At 40.2% G+C, this 26,951-nt stretch overlaps 1 protein-coding gene across 5 annotated transcripts in view; it reads right to left on the bottom strand.

The window, feature by feature from the left end:
* si:dkeyp-72e1.9 (syntaxin-binding protein 4) overlaps nucleotides 1–26,951 on the bottom strand; it is a 94,776-nt gene that overhangs the window by 5,321 nt on the left and 62,504 nt on the right. For 3 of the 5 annotated variants that reach the window (XM_067487230.1, XM_067487231.1, XM_067487234.1), the window contains exons 12-17: nucleotides 13,469–13,557; nucleotides 8,562–8,658; nucleotides 7,199–7,326; nucleotides 6,950–7,042; nucleotides 3,236–3,301; nucleotides 2,897–3,109 (exon numbers count right to left, since the gene is read on the bottom strand). In XM_067487230.1, coding sequence (XP_067343331.1) covers nucleotides 2,897–3,109; nucleotides 3,236–3,301; nucleotides 6,950–7,042; nucleotides 7,199–7,326; nucleotides 8,562–8,658; nucleotides 13,469–13,557 — 686 coding nt within the window. The remainder of the gene's footprint in view (nucleotides 1–2,896; nucleotides 3,110–3,235; nucleotides 3,302–6,949; nucleotides 7,043–7,198; nucleotides 7,327–8,561; nucleotides 8,659–13,468; nucleotides 13,558–26,951) is intronic. The other 2 variants (XM_067487233.1, XM_067487235.1) reach the window with 1 other exon arrangement.

Genomic DNA, 26,951 nt, shown 5'->3' with positions numbered 1-26,951 from the left:
AAAAGCACTTGTACAATAAATTAAAGAAGAGGTAGTGGTCCTCTGTAAAGCTCAAGAAAATAGGAGGGTGACTTTTGTTTACTAACATCAACTTTAACTATCGAATTGGATTTTAAAACAGTAGTAGTATTTCTGTCTTTGTATAATAAATGCTACATTAGCTATGAAACTGGGATGCATCAATGTGTGAGGTGAGCAGAGTTGTCCACCAATCTCGCAGTAGTTGGTTCAATCCCCGGCTCCTCCAGTCACATGTCAAAGTGTCCTTGAGCAAGACACTGAACCCCAACTTAGTTGCTCTCGGTGAGTGTTGGCCAGCTGCATAGCAGCTCCCCCATCGGTGTATGAATGTGTGTGTGATTGTGAGTGTGAATGGGTGAATAAGAAGCAGTGTAAAGCGCTTTGAGTGCCAATAGGTAGAAAAGTGCTATATAAGTGCAGAACATTTACCACATTATTAGTCACGTTTTCATCCAAATGTAGCAATTTTGCAAATGTTAACTGAATTTTCAGATAACTGGCAAAAGTAAAAGTGACTTAATGTGCATTTTATTGAACTAATGTTATTTGAATATTCTGAGATAAACGGTTGGTGAAGCATTAGTCAGTGCCATAAACCCATGGTAGGAGAAGAGCACACAATGAGATGGGGTCATTAGAAAAACTCATGTCAAAGCTGAAATTATGGAAAAGCATATGGATGTACAAATGTACTAAAAATCATGTATAAATTACTGTGATGAAATTTATAGTCTCCTAATCGCTTCATCTTCATGCACTTCCCAAGTCTGTTTCATGTACATTTGTTTTAATCTAAACATTTTTCCACCTCATATTTTTTATTCCTGGGGCCTTCACTCAGTTTATATATGCAAATAAAAAATCTGAATGTTAATGAAGTGGGAGGAGAAAGTGATAGAGAGAGGAGGGAGGTTCTGGTTGGTAGTCCATCTAACTATGTGAAGCTCTCACTTTTTTGGTTTCCCAGCTGTCAAACACATTCTGTCCTGACTGATGTTATTCTGTCATTTCTGTCTCTGCATACTGCTTTGTCTCACAACTTATAACTGTAAAACAGCCTGAGTATTCACCTCCTGAGATGAAAAGCCATAGGTAATGAGGCAGAAACCCTGAAAGCCATAGGAGACGAATATAAAACCTTTTTATTGAATCAGGTTGTTAAGGAAAATCGAGGCAGCTCTCAGGAGCAGTCAGCTGTGCTGTTGGAATTGCAGCTTGGTGTATTTTATAGAGACAAGGCTACAAAAACAGACGCCAGACTGATGGTGCTGCAGGGCCTATCACTTGTGACAGAGGATAGATGGAAGACAAAGGAGAGGGAAAGCTCAGCTCTGTATGTTTTAAACTCCACATAGTCAGCTTCTTCTTGCATGAATGTACATGCTGACGATGCAGATAAATTACGAATCAAAACCTAAACCACAGCTACTGCATCTATAATAGTACTGTGGGGCATACAGGGGTGACTGTGGCGCAGGAAGGTAGAGCGGTTGTCGACCAATCTCACAGTTGTTGGTTCAATCCCCAGCTCCTCCAGTCACATGTCGAAGTGTCCTTGAGCAAGACACTGAACCCCAACTTAGTTGCTCCTGGTGAGTGTTGGTCAGCTGCATAGCAGCTCCCCCATCGGTGTATGAATGTGTGTGTGTGATTGTTAGTATGAATGGGTGAATAAGAAGCAGTGTAAAGCGCTTTGAGTGCCAATAGGTAGAAAAGCGCTATATAAGTGCAGAACATTTACCATTTACTGCAATCACAGCTGTAGCTACTTTCACAGAGCAGTGATGTAGCTTAACTTTGCACTACACATGTACTTTGTGAGCTTTTTTTTGTTTGGCAGTTTTTACGCCGGAGCCCTTCCTGACGCAACCCTCCCCATTTTCTACTGGGCTTGGGGCCGCTACTGCACAGCTGGGTTGGGGAATGGGCTGTTAGGGGTTCAGTGTCTTGCCCAGACACACTTCGACCACAGACCCTGTGGTCCTTGGACGACTGCCTTACCAACTAAACTATGTACTTTGTGACCAATATTATTTAAAAATATCAAAGTGAAAAAGTAATTTTACTCATCTTAACCTAACATTAAAAAGGCTACAGACAAGCCCAACTTTGTCCATGACATCATTGATCATTAAACCTGCCAAATTCATGTGTAAGTGTAAGTCTAAATGCAAAGTGACCACATCACACCGTTGCCCATAAAGTTGGAATAAAATATTTTTTACCTTTTCTCATGAAGTATTGAATATATCTTCTCAAAACGTTGTTGAGTGTCAGAGTGAAAATTAAACCACATTTAAATTATTCCAAATTTATGGGAAACAGTTTACATTTAAACCAGATGACAATTCGGGAAAGGCTTTTAAAATAGCAGTGCTCAATAGACAACTGACCAGTAGACCTGTTACTGAAGTACAAGTAAAAAGTCCTGCCTAACCTTAGGTATATCCCAGGCCTATACCAACTGGAATGCTTTGTTGACTATAAGCATTTTTCATTCTGGGTTATTAAGTCAGATTCACGGGTTGCAAAAGTTATGTTCCCTTTTATTATGAGACCAAAGCATTGCACGTAAAGAAATCATTTTAGTAGGAGGTGACCCTCCTAAATTAATTTATAGTGCCTACAATAACACCCTAGTCAAAACGTGTTTTTATGCTTCTCAAATAAAATCAAATTTGTTTACAAACGTCCTCGTTGGCTGTTATAACAAATAGAGGCAAACACTTAACAGACATTCAAATCTCTGAAGATCTAAACAGTTATTTCAAAAGTCAAATCATTTAAATTTCCCAAGATTATTGTGCTCAGTACAACACAACCTGCACCAAAGATAATAAAAATAAAATTTATAGGTAAAAAACATTGTAGGTACCTGTTTGAGACTCACCTTGTTGGCCTCACCTCCTCGTGCTTGCCTCTTACTGGCCAGCTGGTTTTTGAGGTCTTTGATCTCAGCCTCCAGAAGCTGGATTACCGCCTCATAGTCCTGCTCAGCGCTGCTTGTCTGCCGCTGCACCACATCTGCCTCAGCTGCCTGGAGACGATTCTTCAGATGGTGGTTTTCCTCCACAGTCAAACATGCTTTCTGGAAAAAAAAATGTTCCATATTGAATATATTCATGTAGCTCTCTTTTTAGTTTTGTATTTGGAAATTAACATCTGTGGCACACGTAAAGTCGCAGCACGTGCCCTGTGAGGATTTGTATCTGACCTCTGACGTCTTCTGCAGCTCTTCCTCCAGGTTTTTCTTGCTGTGCTCCATGTCCTTCAGCATCACCTACCAAGAGAGGCCACAGAATGATTAAACAGAAAGTTTTCACATCAGTTAAGTTTTACCACAAGGTGTTATTTTACAGTCTTATTCTAAAATTGATTAAATTCATTATTTTCCTCAAAATTCTACAAACAATAGCACATAATTACAATGTGAAAGAAGTTTGTTGAAGTCTTTGCAACATATTAAAAATAAAAAACTTCAGATGTACATAAGTAATGGTAAATGGAAAATGGTCTGAACTTACATAGCGCTTTTCTACCTACTGGCACTCAAAGCACTTTACACTGCTCCTCATTCACCCATTCGCACTCACAATCACACACACTCATACACAGATGGGTGACCGGCGATGCAGTTGGCCAACGCTCACCGGGAGCAACTAAGTTGGGGTTCCAGTGAACTTGCTCAAGGACACTTTGACATGTGACCGGAGAAGCCGAACAAGCAACGGCGGGATTGGTGGACAACCGCTCTACCTTCCTGCGCCACAGAATTCACCACCTTTGCTTAATATTTCGTTGAATCAACTTTAGCACCAATTACAGCCTCAAGTCTTTTTAAGTTTGATGCTGCAAGCTTGGAACAGCTATTTCTGGGCAGTTTCTCCTAATCTTCTTTGTGCTCGTGCTCCATCAGGTTGGATGGGGAGTGTCGGAGTACAGCCCTTTTCAGATATCTCCAGAGATGTTCAATCAGGTTTAAGTCTGTGGGTCTGGCTGGGCAACTCAAGGACATTCACAGAGTTGTTTCATAGCCACTCCTTAGTTGTCTTGGCTGTGTGCTTAGGGTAAATGTCCTGTGGAAAAATGAACCATTGCCCCAATCTGAGGTCCAGAGCACTCTGCAACAGGTTTTCACGAAGGATGCCTTCATATTTCCCTTGATCCTGACTAACCTCCCAGTTCCTGCAGCTGAAAAACTCCTGAACTTCCTTGTTCCAACACCAAGTCTCCTTGTCCACTTTCCTCTTTCCAGATGACACACCAAGTACCCTCCTACCTGTCTCACTAATCACATTAGCTGTAGTGGTCCAGTCATGTGGAAGCACCTCCTGACCACACAGAACTTCTCATCTCCTTCCTGAAAACTAGACAAGATTCTTCCTTTTTAACTTCAACAAATTCCTCCTCTGCTCTGCCATACTCCTCTTCATCCTCCTCACCACAAGAGTCATTTTCCCCACAACAGTCCTGTCTTGTCTGGCTACACTCTCCCCTACCAATACTTTACAGTCACTGATCTCTTTCAGATTACAACACAAGATGTCGTCCACCTGAGTGCTTCTACCTCCGCTCTTATACGTCACCCTATGTTCCTGCCTCTTTTGGAAGAAAGTGTTCACTACAGCCATTTCCATCCTCTTTGCAAAGTGTAACGCCATCTGTCCCTTCTGCGTTTCTGTCCTGAAGACCAAAGCTGCCAATCACATTCTCATCACCTCTGTTCCATTTACCTACATGTCCATTGAAATCTGCACCAATCACCACTCAATAACCTCTGGGGATTTTCTGCATCACTTCATCTAACTCAGTCCAAAATCTCTCCTCTTCTAACTCACATCCTACCTCTGGGGAATAACCACTAACAAAATTGAGCACCTTAAAGTTTAAGCTTCAGACTCATCACCCTGTCACCTTTTCAACTCTAGAATGTTCCTCACGAACTCCTCTTTCAGGATAACTCCTACTCCATTTCTCCTCCTATCTGACCCATGGTAGAACAACTTGAACCCTGCTCCTAAGCTTCTAGCCTTGCTGCCTTTCCACCTGGTCTCCTGGACACACAGTATATCCACCTTCCTTCTCTGCATCATGTCAATCAACTCTCTGTCATAGTGTGATGGAAAATCACACTATAAAATTATGATTAAATGACTGCATTTTACTTTTAGCATTTTACGTAGTTATAAAGGCAACTTGTACTTTTGAAATGTTGTTCAAACTTTGTCTCATATACATGTTTTGTCTTGAAGTGTTTGCAGAACTGCTCCAAGGTCACTTATTGTCTAACAGCAGACTATCCCACAGTGTAGTGACCCAGAGTCACTCCATGCTCACAGGTGCTTATCAAAGTGCTGACAAACGAAAAGGTTTCCATAAAAGGAGAAAGCGACTGGGGGCAGTAGCCTGACGGTGGAGAATGTATTCTGCGCAGCAACAGAAGGTTATAACTGCATAGGCTGGAAACTTGAAACTCTGTTGATGTACTTCTCCCTTGCAAGATAATAAAACCCTAAAACACATCCTGGATGTTGAAGCTTCTTTACTGATTACACGTGAGGTTTCTAAGACCAGATATTGTCATTTTTGCCATGACACATAGTGTCAACATTGTCCCTACTGTCAGTCTTACACTCTTGGCTTTCCTCTTCTCTCTCTTCCTAAAACATGCCTTCCTCCTGTCCTTATTCGATCCATAGTAGCCCATTTTCCAGTGGCACCCTCCTGGGCAACAGCACCAGTGGTGGTTGTTGTTGACCCGGGCCCTGACCAATCCAGTATGGAAGTCAGATTCAGTGTGGAAGTCATGATTTGCATGTTTAATTTGGTGTGTGTTTTAGAAGCATGCAATGGTAATTTCTTCATCTCCATCAATTTAAAACAAAGCTAAGTGGTGGCTATACCACAAAAAAATGAAAATGTCTCAATAAGTTGTCAGTTGTTAGGTGACGACTTTGTCTCACAATGTCAAAATGTGAATAGAATGATGAAGAGACACTAGCCATGGATCATGTTGTGATTTTTGCAGTTAATCACCTTGTTAGAGAACAGCATGTTATGAAGTAAGTACTGAAACATTGAACTTTTAGACATCTGCATTCAAAAGTTTAGCGATGGTCAAACTAAGTTCACCTGTAAAGGTTAGGTGCATTCTGAAATATCAACCAAACATCAAATATCCTTAACATTTTCTGAGTAGTTTATATACAAAATATTAAAATGTGGTAAGAAAAAAAAGTCCACTTTTTACAAAGGCACCATATACTGACATTCAGATAAATGTGCACATGGAATCACTAGGGTAATACAATAAACTGGAACAATGTTTTATCAAGCATTAAACCTTTCAACACAAGGAGAATGACACTTTGTGCATACTGCACCACATCCTCCACCTCCTGAGCCATGCAGCTCTGTTCTTTGCTCTGTTCTTTTCTCTCTCCCCTTTCCACTCACCCCAACCGGTCGAGGCAGATGGCCGTCCACCCTGAGCCTGGTTCTGCTGGAGGTTTCTTCCGTTAAAGGGAGTTTTTCCTTTCCACTGTTGCCTATGGCTTGCTCCAGGGGGAATTGTTTGGTTCTCTTTATACATCTTTATAATCTTGACTTTATTCTGTAAAGTGCCCTGAGAGGACTTTGTTGTGAATTGGCGCTATATAAATAAAGTTGAATTGAATTGAAATGCAGCTAAGGATCAGGAGTTAGAGCTGTTGTCCACCAATTGCAGGGCCAGCAGTTTCCAATTCACAGCTGCTCCCATACCTCCGCTGCCATTAGTGTATGAATAGGTTAATGTGAAGCTATATTGTATATTGATTTGTCCAGTCAGATAAAACATACCAAATAGTTGATTACCCTCTAATTGTATCATTAAAATATTGTACTTTGGAGCTCACATCAGCTGTCACATGTAAGTCTGTGTCTTCACCTGAAGTTGTTTCATCTGGGTCCGCAGCTGCTTCACCTCTGTCTGAAATTGTTCCATCTCCTCACTGCTGTAGCTGCATTCTGATTCATATGTCTGCATACACACACACACACACACACACACACACACAAAAGTGTAATGCACTGTCAGAAGTTTTTTGCAGGCTTAATCCTTTGTCCTTTGATGTATATCAGAGGCAGTTTAATCTTCAGAGACCTTAATGTTGCAGAAATATGAGAGGCTGCTTACGGGTGAATGAAAGGCTGATGTGTCCATAAGGCTGGCTGCTTCATGATAAGAGAACATGAAGGGACCTTCCCCTAAACCTAGCTCCTCCAGATCCTCCTGGAAGATGTTCCGAATGGCTTCCACAAAGTCTAAAAGTCAACAAAAAAACATAGGTTGGACAAGGTACATATAGAAACCACTAGAAGCAAATACAGTGGTCTTAGAAAAGAAACATCCCCCCTGTAATTTTTATAACGATAAACATGGTTGACTCTGTGCTGTATTAGTTTTCCAGTTGTTGCATTGGCCATACTCAGTGATTACTTTTTCCCATTTTCATGATGCTCATTTAACAACAATTACAGTCTCCACAGGTAAAACCCAAGGCTAAAAACAAGAACGACCACTGGAGAGCTCTTACATATTGTTGAAACAATCCATCTCATAAAACACGATTGTGTATTATAAAACACCTGTTCAAAAATTTTGCTCACGTAAAATATGGATGATACAAAATATGTTATCTTCTATGTTGTTTAACATATCGAGATTTTAATACTATAAGAGAAAGCTGAAATTCTGAACTTTCACCTCATATTTATTTTTTGATCTTAAATCAAATGTCTTCATGTGGGTGAAGGTTTGGTTATCTGGTGGTTAAGTCATGTCAACTGAACTTTCTTGTTTTGAAAAAAAAAATGCTACTTATCCATGTAGCTTCTACAGTGTGAGGGAAAGAGGCTAATTCTCCGGTGTACAGAAAAAAAATTATTTGTCTTGCTCTTCTAAAAGTTTAGGAGTGGACTTAAGAGTGGACATGTCATACATCTTCACATACAGTACATTCATTTTGATATATATGCATATCCATAGGCAAACCCTACAGCTACCTATGTAGGTTTGCACTAATGCCACTCTATGGCTGTAATAGTTATATTTTATATACATACTTTTTAATTTTTACTAAATTTTTACTCTTCATTTGTTTGCTTGTTAATGTTATTCTGATGTAAAGGCTCCCGAATTTAGATGTTGAATAGAATGCCTTACAAAATTTAACATTTTGGCAATTACATGTTTTCATACAACTATGCTGGTGGAGATGAGCAGGTTTGGACAGGTACATCAGCGTGCGGCTGCGCTTTGATAGATTCCTACAGATTTCCTAGGCTACAAATAGCAGAGATGCCTCATGGTTACACAATGTGACATTGCACCCAATGTGACAACCAGCACGTGACATGCAGCCTGTGATTTGACAGGATTTCAACATAGATCTTTCACCTTGCTGATGACACAAAAGGCAGTGTGTGTTTGTGTGTGACTTGTCGGTATATGTATAGGTCTTTGTGTGTGTGTGTGTGTGTGTGTGTTTGTGCTTCACCTCCATAGGCCACAGTGCCTTGTGGGTCTGTGGTCAGACTCTGTCTCAACTTCTTTCTCTTCTCGTCGTTGACATCCAAACCAAGGAACGACAAGGCCTGACACAGACAGACAGAGATGGATAAATATAAAAATAATGACCATGAAGCAGATTGAGACATTTTACCATGTGTCATACATAGTGCCAACATCACCTGAGAAGAAGTGGTTGTATAATTATATTATACATAATGTATAATATAATATATGTATAATATATTTGTGTAACTGTACATATTTTTGATAAACGTGGGTTGGACAGAATATCTAAATGAAAGGTTCCAAAATGACCTAAATTCTCAACCAACACCTCTTCAACTTAGTTGAATTGAAAAACAAAATGAAGTGAAAACCATGAAAACATGATTATGAGTGGATAATTGAGAACAGTTGGATTATTCTGCATTGGCTTAAACTGGCTTACAAACTTGTCTGCAGGTTATGTGGCAGAGGTTTTAGAATAATTAAGTTTCTATTCTACGTTTCTTCAACAGTAATTTCGCTTCCTTTTTATGTTTATAAAATATTTTAATTCTAATAAAGACTATTTTCCCCTTATTTTTTCCCATAGACTTTTCAATATTGCACTTTATAATTATATTTACAGTAATACAACTAAACTACAGTACAACTTACTGTAAAACTGCACTTTAATGAATTGGAATGAATTAATGAATTGGAAAATTGCTACTAATTCAACCTAGCAGTAAAATGGTGTTCAAAAAAACACTGAAAACATCTGAAGGATTAACTTTTAACCTCTACGTATCTAATAATCCAACTGAAAACACTTTAGTATATCACTGAGTTATTGTCTAATTTTGTAATCAGAAATAATTTCACATTGTTTGGAATGAATTGTTTTTTTATTATAAACAGGAATAAAAATGTACATGTCTCGGGTGGACAGTTAGCATCACAGAAAAGTAGGGAGTAAGTTAGATATACTGTAATGGCAAATTTACAGTTGCTGGAAACCCTGTGGATTATTATTCAGAATCTGCTTTCTGGCTCATTGTGACTGTCTGCTCTATCATACATCACTGGCTACTCAAGGGGTTCTAAACCATGGTCCTCATGGTCCAACCATAGACCCTTTGGATCAGGGTTGAGGACCTCTGGACTATACCACATAACACATGATGTCATTGATTGCATCAAAATAAGATCTCAATTTACATACATATATGGATGTCCAACCTCAAATGTTGGATATCCAACCTCAAATGTTTATATCACACCACTTCACAACAAAAATCATCTCAAGGTGCTTTACATAGGATGATAAACCTTGCACATTTAAAGAAAAAACCCAACAAAGCTTCCAGATGTCATCAGGAAACCCAGCAAAATAAAATGCACATACACCCTGTTTGGTTGTTAGCGAAAGAAGAACACAGGACAAATGATTTACTTTGCAAATATAAATGCAGGTTATTAATTTTAGTTGGACATCAACTCGTATATGATCACGCTTTCTCAGGTTATGTGCTGTTACAATACAGCACCCAAAATCTGACAGTGGGATCTAGAGACGTCAGTGACAAAAATGTTTTAACAAAAGGCTGAGCTTTATACTCTGCACGGCAGTCCAACACAGCATACACCATGTCACACCATCTCTTATCTCAATGGTAAGCAGGGTTCATATACCGTACAATAATATGCATAAACCTTATCTCACACCGTTTGACCATTTTAAATGTTCTCTCCATTCCTAACTATTACTGTATCTCTCAGAGCTAAAAATATCCATAATCCATCCTTCTGTCTCTCTGTCTCTCTCTCCCTCTCTCTCTCTCGCTCTCGCTCTCTCTGCATTTGCAAAGGAGCAAGTGGATCAAGAGAGAATTGTGCCTGTATTTAACATTTAAAATACCCTGTCTCTCTAATCCCATTAATGAATTGGTAGATTAGGGCTAGTCCGTGGCTAAGCAGAATCTGGCAAATATTCAGAGCTAAATAACAGTAACAACAGTGTATGGGGCAGAGACAGCCAGACAACAGCAAGGATATAAGCAGAAAGATGGGAAGCTGGATGGGTAGGGTTGAGAGTAGAAGCAGAGAGAAAAAGTGCTGGTGGGGTAAAAAGTACTACAAATGAATAGTGCAACTGTGATAGAGCTAGCAGCGGAGACAGTGAGAGGGATCAGTAATTAGATAAAGAAAGAGTTTGAGGACAGGGGTGAAAACTGCTACAACTGGGGAAAAGTAGCAAATGGTTTCAGAATTAGAATCTGTGGTTTAACTTGTTTTTCTAAAAACCTAAATAAATAATAGAAAAATAATCAATCCAGATATTTTAAAAGAGAAAATTATATTATCATTAATAGAGGAAAACAAGAACAACATAATTTCTTTTCAGCGCTGTAGCCAGGCTGACTAAAAGCCGTAGTATTCACTTAACTCTGAGCAGCAAAATTGTAGCTATTAGAAAAAGAATTCACCAGATCCTCCCCCCAAATATTACAGATAAATCTTCATGTACAACATTGCTAGAATCATCAATAAGGCCCTTATGCCTCTCTGCTTTTTACCTATAGTTGTCTCTGAGCTAACTAACCTCATCTAAACCAACAACCTGTCTGCTAGACCCTATTCCAACTAAACTGCTCAAGGAAGCTTTACCCTTAATAGATAAGTTAGATATGATAATGTATCTTTAGAAACAGGCTATGTACCACAGCCCTATAAGGTAGCTGGATGTAAATCACTACTTAAAAAATCCTGTCTTGACCCAGGTGTTTTAGCCAATAACAGACCAATATTCAAACTCCATTTTATTTCTAAAATCTTGAGGTCTTGCTCATAAGGGGAATTGTTGGGTTTTATCTATAAATCTTTATAGTCTGGACTTTATTCTGTAAAGTGCCTTGAGATGATTTTGTTGTGAACTGGCGCTATATAAATAAAGTTGAATTGAAAAGCTGAACTAAACAGTCAGCTGTGCACATCGCCCATGGTTTAGTTTGATAGTTAATTCATAAGTTTCTTTCTATTTAATTCAATTCAATTCAATTCAATTCAATTCAACTTTATTTATATAGCGCCAATGTCAAGTGTTTATCTAATGTTTATATTAATGTCAGTGTTTGTCTGGTGGTCAACAAATTAAAATTTTAAATGAAAATAAACATTTTATGAAATTAGTAACATAATGAACTTGATTCTAGCAGATTCAATTGTATATTTTGTCAAACAATATTGGTTTTTTTATTGATTGGACATAATTTGGAAAAGCATAAACCTGTCTATATAAAGTCCCATAGTTAGCAGTGCATGTCAGAGGACAAACCAAGCCATGAAGTCCAAGGAATTGCCTGTAGACCTCCGAGACACCATTGTATCAAGGCATAGATCTGGGGAAGTGTACAGAAACATTTCTGCAGCATTGAAAGTCCAATTGAGCAGTGGCCTCCATTATAAGTTTGGAACCACCAGGACTCTTCCTAGAGTGGGCGGTTGGCTAAACTCAAGAGATCAAGAGAGAAGCCTTAGTCAGGGAGATAACCAAGAACCCGATAGTCACTCTGAAAGAGCTCCAGCATTTCTGTGTGGAGAGGGGAAAACCTTCCAGAAGAACAACCATTTCTGCAGCACTCCACCAATCAGGCATCTATGGTAGAGGAGCCAGACTGAAACCACTCCTCAGTAAAAGGCACATGACAGCCCACCTGAAGGACTCTCAGACAATGAAAAACAAATTTCTCTGGTATGATGAAACAAAGATCGAACTCTTTGGCCTGATTGCCAAGTGCCATGTCTAGAGAAAACCAGGTACTATTTACCACCTGGCCAATACCCTCCCTACAGTAAAGCATGCTGTTGGCAGCATCATGCTGTGGGGATGTTTTTCAGGGGCAGGAACTTGGAGACTAGTCAGAATTAAGGGAAAGATGAATGTAGCAATGTACAAAGATATCCTTGATTAAAACCTGTTCCTGCGCTCTGGATCTCAGACTGGGGTGAGGGTTCATCTTTCAACAGAACGTCGACCCTAAGGACACAGCCAAAATAACGTAGGAGTGGCTAGGGGACAATTCTGTGAGTGTCTTTGAGTGGACCAGCCAGAGCCCAGACTTGAACCCGATTAAAAATGGGTGTGCACTGATGCTTCCCATCCAACCTGATAATGCTTGAGTGGTACTGCAAAGGAGAATGGGAGAAACTGCCCAAAAATAGGTGTGCTGAACTTTGTAGCATCATACTCAAACAGACTTGAGGCTGTAACTGGTGCTAAAGGTGCTTCAACAAAGTATTAAGCAAAGGTGGTGAATACTTATTTACATGTGATTTTTTTTTTTCAAACAAACTTCTTTCATTCTATTATGGGCTATTTTTTGTTGAAAAATAATGAATTTAATCAATTTTGGAATAAGGCAATAACATAACAAAATGTGGAAAAAGTTAAGTGCTGTGAATACTTGGATACTCTGTATGCACTGTACACTGTCGACAAGAGACGAGATTTGTCTGTCAGAAGTCTAGCACAGCAACTAAACAAAGATAGAGCAGAGGTAGAAAATTCGTAACCCATCCTCATCTCGACTGACACACCTAATATAGTGGCACTGATGAGAGCAAAAGGGAGAATCACTTTTACAAAAATATCCTTCCTCTGTCTTTAGCTCAGTAATATTTAATAGCATTAACAACTACTGACAGTTATTGCTCCATATGGCGCCATTCATTATCACAATTTAATAAAAACATACATTATAGCAATACATCACTTAAGACTAAATAACCTGGTAATGCATATGCATGAGTAGAGGGAGGGTAAAGAGAAACAGAGGATGAGAGAGAGGTTGTCGAGTGAAGAAGGATTTTGGGATTATCTAGTCTAATAACCCGAAATCAAGGACTCACCAAGTCTAACTTATCTGATTTGAGGCGTATGTAGGGGTCCAGAGTTATCTTAGGTTTGGTCCCTGTTGGTGAACTCTGGCTGGTGGAACCTACGGTAATAAAAAAAAAAAGAAACAAGAAGAGGGAGACGAGTGGGACAATGAAAAAAAAATACCTGATTACATTTTTTTCTTCGAAAGACAAACAGGTAAAAAAATATAATCAAGAGTAGAAAATCTCTGAAACCATTCCCATGTAGGAAATGTATTTGTAGAAAATGTCTGCATTAAACACCAAACCAAAAGCTATTGGTGAGAGTATGTGAGGCCACAGCACAACAAGTTGAGGAGAAATGTCCTTGGATAATGTGGAATAACAGAAAGGGTGACAGATTTTCTCTGTGTGTGGTTGTGGAGATAAAGGAGATGTGTTATTGTGTGGGTTGTGCAGATGATAAGCAGATGATTAAAAAGAGAGGTTGAAGGAAAGGTGGATGATTATATAGATGACAGAGAGATGTGTGTGAGGGGGGATAGCAGACAGCCAGTGTCGAATATTAATTTGATTAGTTTGCCTGTCCCAGATTTGTTTGTCCGCTTAGTGATGATGACCTTAGTTTGTGTCTGCACATCCCCTGTGTCAGGGGGCATGAGCTGATTGTAGTCACCACCACATCATCCAACAAACAGACACACACACACTGCGACTGGTTTGTATTATTGACAGACCTCCTGTTGTGACAGCAGCAATCCTTTAAAACCTGATTACACCCAGACACCATTGCTCATACACTTTGTTACTCTAGTTTTAACAAAATATCCATGATAAGTACGTTTCTGATTGATGTACAAAAAAAAGTGGCTGACACACTTTATATTATCATGGTAAATGTTCTGCACTTATATAGCGCTTTTCTTGCTATTGGCACTCAAAGCGCTTCTTATTCACCCTTTTGCACTCACACACAGGGGAGCTGCTATGCAGCTGTCCAACACTCACCAGGAGCAACTAAGTTGGGGTTCAGTGTCTTGTTCAAGGACACAATGACATGTGACCGGAGGAGACGGGATTGAACCAACTACTGCGAGACTGGTCGACAACTGCTCCACCTTCGTGTGCCATAGTCGCCCACTTTCATGTTTTCATTTTATTTTTTTCTCTTTCCTCAGTAAGCGTTTTGAATTTGTGAAAGGATCATCTTCTTTTTCACGAGACTTTGACAATGACTCAGTCAGTGTATACCATTACTTTTACATGACCTGTGTAATAATTCTAGACTTTGTATCTGCTCACCTCACCACAAACTGCTGACATCTGTCACAGCTAGCAACTGTTCTAACCAATAGGAGCCTTGAACGGAGATAAGTGGTCTCAGCACCTAGGAAATAACTTATCTAGGATAATCCAGGCCAACAGGATTGGTGCAGGCTGTTGGGTGGCTTTGAGTGGGGGCCTATGGGGAAGGCAACCCTTAACAGTGAAGCTGCTGGTCTGTTCAGAAATCTTTCAGAGCTATTACTATAATATAATACTACTAATAACTGTTACCATTGTTTTAAATGCTCTGCACTTATACAGCACTTTGCTACCTATTGGTACTCAAAGCACTTTACACTGCTTCTTATTCACCCATTTGGACTCCACACCAATAGGGGAGCTACTATTCAGCTGGCCAACACTCACCAGGAGCAACTAAGTTGGGGTTCAGTGTCTTGTTCAAGGGCACTTCCGAAGTGTGACCAGAAGAGCTAGTGATAGAACTAACAACTGCGGGATTGGTGGACAACCATTCTACCTCCTGCGCCCCAGTTGCCCCTTATCATTCCATTCTTCATCACCAGATTGTTTAAATCATTTTTCATCTAATCCAACAATAACTTACCTGAGGTTATGATGTATATTTATCACACAATTAGGTTACTAGAAACCACCTAAATGGACAACAACAAATGACTGACTAACTAATTCACCTCAAAACCTGCTACACATTCTAACCTCATGTATAAGAACCGATCTCCTGTCTCTGAATAATATTTAATACAAGATTATGTTAGGTAATCTTCTTTGTTTGGATTTTAATTTCATGCTGCATTATTCCAGATAGGCTTCTTCCACAGTTACTTGTAAATATCCAACAGTTTATAAATGGCTATGCTCCAATTATACCATCAACAATTTCTGAAAAAAAAATTTAAGTACAAAGGATGAAAAGACGTTTCTTATCAGCTGGGGAACTTCTATGATGAGCTTAACATGCTACTGTCCCACTTCCCTGAAGACAACACTCCTCTCATCATCTTGGGAGACCTGAACATCCATCTGGACAAACCTGAGGTAGCTGATATTTATATTATTCTAAACACATTTGACCTCCACTGGTCTCCACTCCCCCGACTCACAAAGCTGGCAACAACCTGTACCTCATTCTCACCCGGAACTGCACCAAAGACAACATCTTGGTCACGCCTTTGCATTTATCAGATTACTTCTTCATTCAACTCGCAGTCTTAATCCCTAGACCTTCACTTTGTCCTACAATGCTTATAACATTCTCTCTCAACCCAGGAGCAGTTCTCTTCACTGGTCTCTGCAACTCTGCCCCAACACAGGACCTCTCCACCCTCGATACAGATGCAGTCACGGAAAGCCTCTGCAATACACTCTCATCGTATCTGGACGGTCTCTTCCCCATGTCTACTAGACCGGCTTGTCCCTCAGCTTCTAATCCGTCGCTCACCGACTCGATTTGTGAGCAACACACCTCGCTCAGGAGTGCTGAGAGGAAGTGGCCCAAATCCAGGACTCTATCTGCTCTTGCCAAGTATCAGTGTCTCCTTGTATCTTTTTTTCACAGTGTCACCAGGGCAAAGACTAACTACTACCACGAAAAGCTCAGCAACACCAAGGACTCCAGAAATTTGTTCTCCACTTTCAAATCTCTCATCTGGGTGACTGTGGCACAAGAAGGTACAGCGGTTGTCCACAATCTCACAGTTGTTGGTTTAATCCCCACCTGCTCCAGTCACATGTCGAAGTGTCCTTGAGCAAGACACTGAACCCTTACTTAGTTGCCAACACTCCTGGTGAGTGTTGGCCAGCTGCATAGCAGCTCCCCCATCAGTGTTTGTGATTGTGAGTGTTAATGGGTGAATAAGAAGCAGTGTAAATCGCATTGAGTGCCAATAGGTAGAAAAAGTGCTATATATGTGCAGACCTATCAGCTCACAGTTCTATCCAGAGGATGATATCCTGCTAACTTCTTCCAACACTGAATTGCTCTCCTCATTTTCAATTCTGACTGAGGATGACATATCCAACCTCCTCCTCTCTAACCATCCGACCACCTGCTCTCTAAATCCAATCCCTTCCACTCTCCTTCAAGCAGTTGGACCAGCACTAATGCCAGCTGTTACACAAATTATCGACACATCTCTCACAACAGGCACTTTTCCGACCCCTACTTTGTGGAGATTTACCGACCTATTCCTCTCTTCTATTTCTGGCCAAGACAATGGAATGAGCAGTCTTTAATCAAGTCTTAGACTTTTTTTCCAAGAACAACTACCTCGATGTCCACCAGTCTAGCTCAAAATGCTTCACTGAACCACAGAAACGACACGCCTGACTGTTGTGGAATCTCTTCAAGCTGCAAAAGCCACAGGTCAATCTTCTGTCTTAATCCTACTCAACCTATCTGCACCTTTTGATGCTGTGAACCATTAGAACCATTGTCCACACTCTGACTTGGGCATCTCTGGATCAGCTCAGCCTTGCTTCGGTCTTACCTATCGGGACGAACCTTCAAGGTATCCTAGCAGGGGCATGTTTCTATCTCTCATAGCCTCTTTACCGGTGTTCTTGGTCCTCTTCTTTTTTACATCTATACTACATCCCTGGGTTCTAGCATCTGCTCACATGGCCTTTCCCATCACTGCTATGCTGCTATGCTTCTTTGTCCTCTCCACCGGATGACTTCACTGGCTCATCACGTATTTCTGCCTGTCTCTCCAACATCTCTGCCTGGGTGAGAGAGAGACATCTTCTTCTAAGACCAAAGTTCTTCCAAGCCAGACCTTTGACTCAACACAACATCAGCTTCAACATTGGACCTACAGTGATTGTCCCCACTAAGTCGGCCAGAAATCATGATAGGGATCATGATAGACGACCAATTCAGTATTATAAAACACATCTCCTCAGTCTCAAGAGCATACAGATTTCCCTTCTACAGCATCAGAAAGATCAGACTCTACATCAACCTGACTCATTGTACAGGCACTGGTCATAGTTCGTCTTGATTACTTCAACGCTCTGTTAATAGGGTTACCGGTATGCACACTAAAAACCCTTGCAGATGATCAAAAATGTGGCAGCACGCTTCATTTTTAATCAGCTGAAAAGGACTCTAGTCGAACATCTCTTCAAATCTCTGCACTGTCTTTCTGTACCTGCCTGCATCAGGTTCAAAGCTTTGTCTCTTGCCTAGAGGACGGTCGACTCAACATCTCCTGCTTACCTCAACTCCCTCACTCAGGTCTACAATCCCCATTGTGAACAATGTCTGGCAGTTCTAACACCAAACAGAAGGTTTTAAACAAAACTCTTCTGCTCAGTGATCCCACAATGGTGGAATGAGCTACCTAACTCTGCAAATTGAGCATCCTCACTCCGAACATAAAAAAAATAATGAAATCAGAACTCCTTCACACCTTCATATGCACTTAAGGCTTAAATTCTCCATTCATCCATCTACAGCCCCAATTCCAAAGAAGTTGGGACGATGTGTAACACATAATGAAAAACAGAATACAATGATTTGCAAACCTCCATTCAACATATAAAATATTCAGAATATAACATAAACAACATATTTAATGTAAAATATTAGCTCATTTTGAATTTTATGGCAGCAACACATCTCAAAATAGCTGGAACAGGGGCAACAAAAGGCTGGAAAAGTAATTGCCGCAAATTAAAAACAAATGGAGCAGCATTTGTCAAGTAATTAGGTTAATTGGCAACAGGTCAGTAACATACCTGGGTATAAAAGATCTGTGAACACAGTTCACTGTGCAATCCACAAATGTAAGTTAAAGCTGTATCATGTGAGGATATGTGAACACGATCCAGAAACACCACCAAACCAAAGCGGATTTAAAAAGAGGCACAATGAAAAACTGTTCTCTGGTCATATGAATCAAAATTTGAAATTGTTTTTGGAAACCATGGATGCCATGTCCTGTGGACTAAAGAGGAGAGGGACCATCCAAAGGACAGTTCAAAAGCCTGCATCTCTGATGATATAGGGGGACATTAGTGCCTATGGCGGGGGCAGTAAACTCATCTGGAAAGGTAACATTTGCTCCCATCCACACAATGTCTCTTTCAGGGAAGGCCTTTCATATTTAAGGAGGGCAATGCTAAACCACATACTGCATACATCACAACAGCATGGCTTTGCAGGAGAGGAGTCCGGGTGCTGAACTGGCCTGCCTGCAATCCAAACCTTTCACCAACAGAAAACATTTGGCGCATCATAAAGCAAAAAACCTGGTAACAAGGCCCAGGACTGTTGAGCAGCGAGAATCCTGCATCAGACAAGAAGGGGACAATATTTCTCTCCTAAACACCAGCAACAAGTCTCCTCACTTCACAGACGTTTACATACAGTTGTTAAAAGATTAACCAAACATAAATGATTTTGGACTGTAGGAAGAAACAGCCATACCTGGAGGAAAACCACGCAAGCAGGGGGAGATCATGTAAATTCCACACAGAAATTCCCGGCCTTATAGATTTGAGGCAGCAGCACTAACCACTCCACCACCATACTGCCCTCTGTTAACTTTTGCATTTCCTAAACAAAGTATATATAATCAGCAGTTAAAACAAATGTTTCCTTGCTTTAATTGTACATTTTATATGGGGTTCTTTTAAGTGTTAATAAAAGAAATAGATTGTGTGTGACTAAGCCAGACTCAGTATAAGGCTCTAGTTAATTAAATTTAAATCCTAAAATTATATCTATAAGCAATGATATATATTATAAGCAATGAAACTTTACTAATTATCTTTACTGCTAATTATTTTCCAGGAACCATAACAACTGTTACAATAAGAAGGAAACTACTGTTAACCAGTGCGACTCCATTAGTATCCGTATCCATAGGTTGAATCATGTCAACTGGACTTCTTTCTTCTTGGTAACTTCTTGGTAAAAGATTTGCTACTAATCCAAGCGGCTTATTCAGTCTGAGAAAAAGTTAAATGGTAAATTGTCTGCACTTATATAGCAATTTTCTACCTATTGGCACTCAAACAGCTTTATACTGCGTCCTATTCATTCATTCGCACTCACACACACTCCTACACAGATGGGGGAAGCTGCTACGCAGCTGGCCACCACTCACCGGAAGTTGGGGTTCAGAGTTGGGGTTCAGTGTCTTACTTACATGTCTTACTTACATGAGCTGGGGTTCAAACCAACAACTACTTGCCAAATCAACAACTTCCAAAGGTAGAATGGGAGGTAGAGCCTTTAGCTATCAAGCTCCTCTCCTGTGGAACCATCTCCCAGTTCAGATTCGGGAAGCAGACACCATCTCTACTTTTAAGTCTAGGCTTAAAACCTTCCTCTTTAATAAAGCATATAGTTAGTTGTAGTTATGCTGCTATAAGCTTAGACTGCTGGGGGACCCACCCCCCAATGCACTGAGCTCCTTTGCTTCTCTTGACCCTCTCTCCTCTCCTCTCACCGCATAATTGTCACCACTGTATAACATTAACAAAACTGTGTGTTTTCTCCCGTAGTTGTCTTTCTGTCCCCCTCTCTCTGTCCCTTTCTGCAGGTGTCCCCGGCTTTGAAGATGTGTGTCTTCCAGTGTGCAGCTACTGGTCCTACCAATCTGCCCGATGTTTTGTTGTTGCTTTTTTGCTCTGTTCTTTTCTCTCTCTCCTTTCCACTCACCCCAACCGCTCAAGGCAGATGGCCGTCCACCCTGAGCCTGGTTCTGCTGGAGGTTTCTTCCGTTAAGGGGAGTTTTTCCTCTCCACTGTTGCCTATGGCTTGCTCCAGAGGGAATTGTTGGGTTCTCTGTATACATCTTTATAATCTTGACTTTATTCTGTAAAGTGCCCTGAGATGACTTTGTTGTGAATTGGCGCTATATGAATAAAGTTGAATTGAATTTAATTGAATTGAACTGTGGGATTGGTGGATGACCGCTTTACCTTCCTTCACCACAGTTGCCCCACACAGTTGCCTAGGGCACCTAGTAATATTCTCCAGAGTAGGTCTTGTTTCACACCTGGGCTGATAAGGCTCATTAGATGGATAATAAGGGAGGTGGGAACATGGTGGAGTTATAAAGATGTAATGATTATGACCCTAACACCCCTAATCCTAAAATGGGGTCGTTAGGTGTGGCCTACTTGGTGGATGTTTGATGTGTCTTAAGCTTCCTGGGGATGGATGAAAGGGCAGCATGGAGTACTAGAGACTGAGCCTGAGGCCTCCTCTTCTTTTAAAAGGATTTTCCATGTGAACATAAATGGCTTCACATACTCCTCTCTCATACCATCTGTCTTCTCTATCCAAATGTGTACATTGTTATCCTGAAATAAGTGTCCTTTGTCCTTCAAGTTCACTGCTCATTCTGGACCTCAGGTGTTGCTTCTCTTTCTCTTTGACATGAACAGCTATGTGGTGTTTTCTGAAAATTCTTCCCAGTTTCTCAGACACTCCATCACTAGTTTTTTTTTCCATTGATACTGCTCTGTCTGTTGTTCTTCTGCTGCTGTCCTTCTGTACGCCATCTTGTTGAAGGCCTACTGAGGACAACCACAGGCCTTGAGAACTGTCTTTAGATGTTTCACATTCTTCTTTTTGGCTTCCGTGGAGGTTTTGTATTCAGACTTTCATTCAGTTTTTCATTTTAAGAAGCTGCTTGGATAAGTAGCAAAATATTTCTGACCAAGAAGAAAGAAGTCCAGTTGACATGATTCCCCCTTTGAATAACCCAACCTGGACCAACATATTTATCTGTAGTTTTGGGCATATCCAGGTGCCGGTGAAGAGGCAGTGAATAATTTCCTTAACCACAGCCTAAATTGGAAAACTGTTCTGTAGAGTAACCATATTGTTCCTCTAGATGGCATAAGTCTGGCCTCCAGTACTACTGCAAGGAACCTTGGAGTTATTTTTGAACAGGATTTGTCCTTTATCTCACATATGAAACAAATCTCTAGAACTTAGAATTAAGAGCATCCTGTCTCAAAGTGATGCCGAAAAACTAGTCCATGCATTTGTTACTTCTACACTGTGTGCAAAATTATTAGGAAAGTTGTATTTTTGAGGATTAATTTTGTTATTGTACAACTACAGTGCTCGTGGTCAATCCAAAATGTTAACAAACCCTCAAACCTGAACATGTAAGTAGTAAAAGTGAAGTTTTGGTGTTCTTAAGAGAATATCTACATGTACACCATTATTAGGCAACTATTAGTGTGCAGGATTATTATGCAACCAAATGAAAAACAAAGATTTTCCCATCTCACCTGTTTATTTTCACCTGTTAAAGGGAAAATAATAAACAAACTCCAAATTTACAAATAAACATTTTTGAAATTTCAAAAAGAAACCTCAGTGACCAATATAGCCACCCTTCTTTTCAATAACAGTCACAAGCCTTCCATTCACGGAGTCAGTCAGTTTCTTGATCTGGTCAGAATCAACATTTTATGCAGCTGCAATCACAGCCTCCCAGACACTGTTCAGAGAGGTGCACTGTTTACCTTCACTGTAAATGTCCTGCTTAAGAAGGGCCCAAAAGTTCTCAATAGGGTTTAAGTCAGGTGAAGAAGGGGGCCATGTCATTAGTTTTTCATCTTTAAGGCCTTTACTGGCCAGCCACGCAGTCTTCCATGAAAATCGAAGTCTTCTTGAAAGATGCAGACTTTTTCCTGTACCACTGCTTGAAGAAAGTGTCTTCTAAAAATTGGCAGTAGGTCTGAGAGTTGATTTTGAGTCTATTTTCAACCTGAAAAGGTCCAACTAGCTCAACTTTAATACCTGCCCATACCAGTACCCCACCTCCACCTTGCTGGCGTCTGATTTGAAGAGGAGCTCTGTGTCCGTTATTGATCCAACCACGGGCCCATCCATCTGGTCCATCAAGAGTCACTCTCATCTCATCAGTCCAAACCTTTGAAAAATCTGTCTTCAGATATTTTTTGGCCCATTCTTGACATTTCAACTTAGGTGTCTTGTTCAGAGGTGGTCGGGTTTCAGCCTTTCTTACCTTGGCCATGTCTCTGAGAACTGAACACCTCGTACTTCTTGACACTCCAGGTAGGTTGCAGTTGTGGAATATGGCAGCACCGGAGGATAATGGGTTCCTGGTAGCTTCATGTTTGATTCTTCTCAAATCTTTGGAGGTTAATTTGGGCTTTTCTTCTCAACTCTCTTTGTCAAGACGCTGTTGACTATTTGCTACAAAACGTTTGATGGTTCTGTGATCACGCCCCAAAATCTTAGATATTTCCAGAGTGCTGCATCCCTTTGAAAGACTTTTTACAATTTTTGACTTTTCAAAGTCAGTTAAATCTCTTTTTTGGCCAATTTTTCCTGAGGAGAGGAATTTGTCTAATAATTATGCACACCTTGATATAGGGTGTTGATCGCCTTAGGCCACCCCCGCCCCTCATTACACAAATACACATCACCTGATATACATTAAATCCAATAAGCATTCAAGTTTATACAGCTTGGACTTGGAAATTATGGCTAAATAGGTCAAAATAATCACTTGCCTAATACTTGTGCACAGTGTAGGTTGGACTACTGTAATTCCCTACTTTCAGGATGCCCCACTAACTCACTAAAGAGCCTGCAATTAATCCAAAATGCTGCAGCAAGAGTGCTGACAGGAACTAGCAAGAGAGATCATATTTCACCTTCACTAGCTTCTCTCCATTGGCTTCCCAGTAAATCTAGAATAGAATTTAAAACCCTGCTTCTTCCATATAAAGCTCTGAATGGTCAGGCTCTATCATATATAGAAGATCTAATAGCACCATATCATCCCAGTAGACCACTTCGATCTTAGAATGCAGGCCTATCTGTGGTTCCCAGAATTTGCAAAGGTAGGTTCCAATTTCTCTCTATACATCTTTATAGTCTTGACTTTATTCTGTAAAGTGCGTTGAGATGAATTTGTTGAGAATTGGCACTATATAAATAAAGTTAAATTGAATTGATATGAATTTTTCTGTTCATCCTCAGGCAGGCTAAGGCAAACAGCTTTAATGTGAGGCCAGATTTGGACTATTTTTATTGTTTAAATAAGGTTTAAGGTAGATCAGATGATGTCACAGTCCTGTTCCCGTGTTTAGTTGTCTAGCTTTATTTCCTGTTTTTGGCTTTTATTTTGTTGCTCCTCTTCCTGATAGTCTATTTGGTTTCTTTACCTTCCTCGTTTTGTCCTGATTTGTTTCACCTGTTCACCTGTTCCCCTGTCCTTTTATACCCTGCTCTCCCCTCTGTTCTCTGCCAGTTTGTTGTGTGTAGGTACTCAGTTTGTTTGTATTCTGTACCCTGTGTTTAGTATGCTGCATCCCGTACCTGCCTTATCCCTGTTTTGGTCTCTGTCATGGTTTTGGTCGGTGGTTTGGTTATTCGTTTTTACATTTTTGTATTAGTTTATCCACTGCCTGTTTGTTTTATCCTGCTCGTTGTGTTAATTTCTCCTATTTAGCTCTGTTCTTTTGTCCCTGTTAATTTATCCCTTTACGTGTGTGTTAATATTAGTTACGGTCTTGTCTGGTCCCTGAGTGTACCTTATATTGGGTCTGTCTTGTCTGGATTCTGTCTCTTGTATGTGTACACCCCATTTGTTTGAATAGGTGTCCTGTCTGTCATTTACCTTGTACGTGTATAGTCTCTTGTTTGTTGCCTTTTGTTCTGTAAGTTTATTACCCTCCTCCTGGAGTGATTTTTAGTTGTTTAACCCCTCCAATGTCCTTACTTGGGGTCCTTGCTAAATTACTTTACTAAACGTAACAGATGATTCTTTCGATACTACAGTGCGTTTGTTCTAAGGCTGCAGGGGTTTGGTTTTGATGATGTGTTGACAATAGTGTAGCTTTATGTCATAGGTCTAATCCACACAAATAAAAAAATATGGGGTTTTCCTTTCATTGTTTAAAAAAAAAAATCTGTCCAAGCCAGCACTGAAAAAAGCATGGAGTATCGATATAAATCGATATCGATAGTATATCGATATAAAATGGCAGCCAAGAGCATGCAAAATCAACATGCTGCAATATAACCCTAACTATAAAACCATGTTATTAAATCATGACTCTACAAAAAGCTACCAATTTTGATATGTGTGTTCACAAATCCTATCTGAAATCAAGAATATACACTTTCAGGGCTTAACATTCACCCTTCCCTGGGGAACGTGACACGTAGTTGCCTAATAGGGCAATAAGAGGCTGCAGTGTTTCCTAAACATTTTTTTATAAGCGTCACCCCACCAGAAATTGGTTAAAATCTTATTTCATTGTAGAGATGCGTACAGTCTGTTCAGTCTTAAAGTGTCCAAAATCTCTGATTTCAGGAAAACCAGTGACCGGTAATTTATCTTTTATTTAATGCTGTCCTACCTCTAATCACAACTCCATAAAGCATTAATAGCAATAATCTGTGCTATAAACAACTTTTACAGAGATGAGTTGAAGCTGCCATTCAAATTTATACTGTATGAATATGGCAAATTATCTGTGTTGTTACAATGTAGAAAATATTCATGAAGTAGCTTCACATTTTGTTGATTTATATTATTGGGTAAAACAGAACAGATAAACTCTTCAAACTTCTTCTCTTTGAAAACCTAAACTCTACTGCAGTTAAAAGAATCTGCCTGAACTTTTTCCTTAAATGCAGTACAGCTCTACCGCTGTTAACGTTAATGAGCAGTAAACTAGTTTTACACAATGAAACACACTCTACTACAATCCATTGATTTTAAGCATCACCAATAAGCTAAGTAGCAAATTGAAACGCAGTTTTGAATCGATGTGAGGAGAACTGATGACAAAAATATAGCAGCTCTACAAAATGTGATCTGTGTCAAGTTTTGTCAAGTTTTTTTTTTTTTATGAGGTTGCAGTTTGGGGGCATTCCTGACTGACTATGGCCCTTATGTGTGGAGTTTGCATGTTCTCCCCATGCTTGCGTAGGTTTCCTCTGCCTACAACCTACAAGACCATTTGAACACTTGATGATGGATTTCAATAAACTCAGTCTATCAAAAGAGAAGAGATTTTGTTTAATGATGATTGATATGTGGTTGGAAATATTTCCTGCAAAATATGCAAACAGTGCTAAAGAGGCAAAAGCTGAGTCCCCTCACTGGGACTTTCCTGCAAACATTTTCCAGGTTGTTGAGGGAATAACCTTAAGACACTTAAAGACACTGTGCATATCATCTGGCCAGTGGAGGGGCCATAGAATGAACCAATGAGGCTTGAAACTGAAAACATTTTTTGAGAAGACAGGCTTGACATGGCTAAAATCATTGCCTGTTGTGCTAATGTAACTTGAGGACATGAGAGAGACATAAAAGTTATCTGAGCCTGTTTGAAATTCTGTTTCCACATCCGCCACAAGTTGGTCTAAACCTGGACTCATACTTCTACCACTTGTACCAAAATTACATGTTACAATAATATAAATCTCTAAAATTGCTAAATAAGTCTATGGTTGTGTCTCAGATATCTCGACAGGTGAAAGCAGCTCTTCCATCTCCAGTAGAAACTACACTCCATCCTTTCAAGTCAGGTGATTGGGTTATCGTAAGGGAACTGGGGACAAACAAAGTGCGACGGCCCATACCAGGTAGTCCTGACCACCCACACTGCAGTAAAGGTCACAGAGCAGGAAGGTGCTAGAGCCTGTGAAAGACCTCTCCCTGGCTGTGTAGGAAGCTAACTGAAGCTTTAACCATTTTTTGAAGCAGTCCAGTCTGTGGTGCCCTCAGGTTCTCAGGCAGAGCTGTCCTGGAGGGGTAGAGGCGATAAGTCTTGGTTGAACAAAAGTGTCTTGTTGTAGATTGAGATGTGAGGAGATCATTAAGATATTGTGGGGCATTTACATGGATGTGCTGTTGGGTAAGTAGACAGAGTCTGAATTCAATGCGAAGGTGGATGGGGAGCCAGTGAAGTGTCTGGAGAACAGGAGTGATGTGCTCATGTTTCAGCATCCTTGTAAGGATCCTGGTAGCGCTGTTTTGAATGTATTGGAGCTTTTGAAGGCTCCTGCCAGAGATCCCAATGAGAAGTGCATTGCAATAGTCTAGCCTGGAGGAGACAAAGGCATGGAACAGCCTTTCAGCATCGCAGAGGGAGAGGGAGGGGCGGAGTTTGGCTATGTTTCTGAGATGAAAAAATGCAGAGGTGTTGGACATGTGTTTCGAATGACAGGTGGGGGTCAAACCTGACC

This window comes from Channa argus, chromosome 20 (genome assembly GCF_033026475.1).
Source record: "Channa argus isolate prfri chromosome 20, Channa argus male v1.0, whole genome shotgun sequence".
Classification (NCBI taxonomy): Eukaryota; Metazoa; Chordata; class Actinopteri; order Anabantiformes; family Channidae; genus Channa; species Channa argus.
This window is presented reverse-complemented; position numbering and strand designations above follow the sequence as displayed.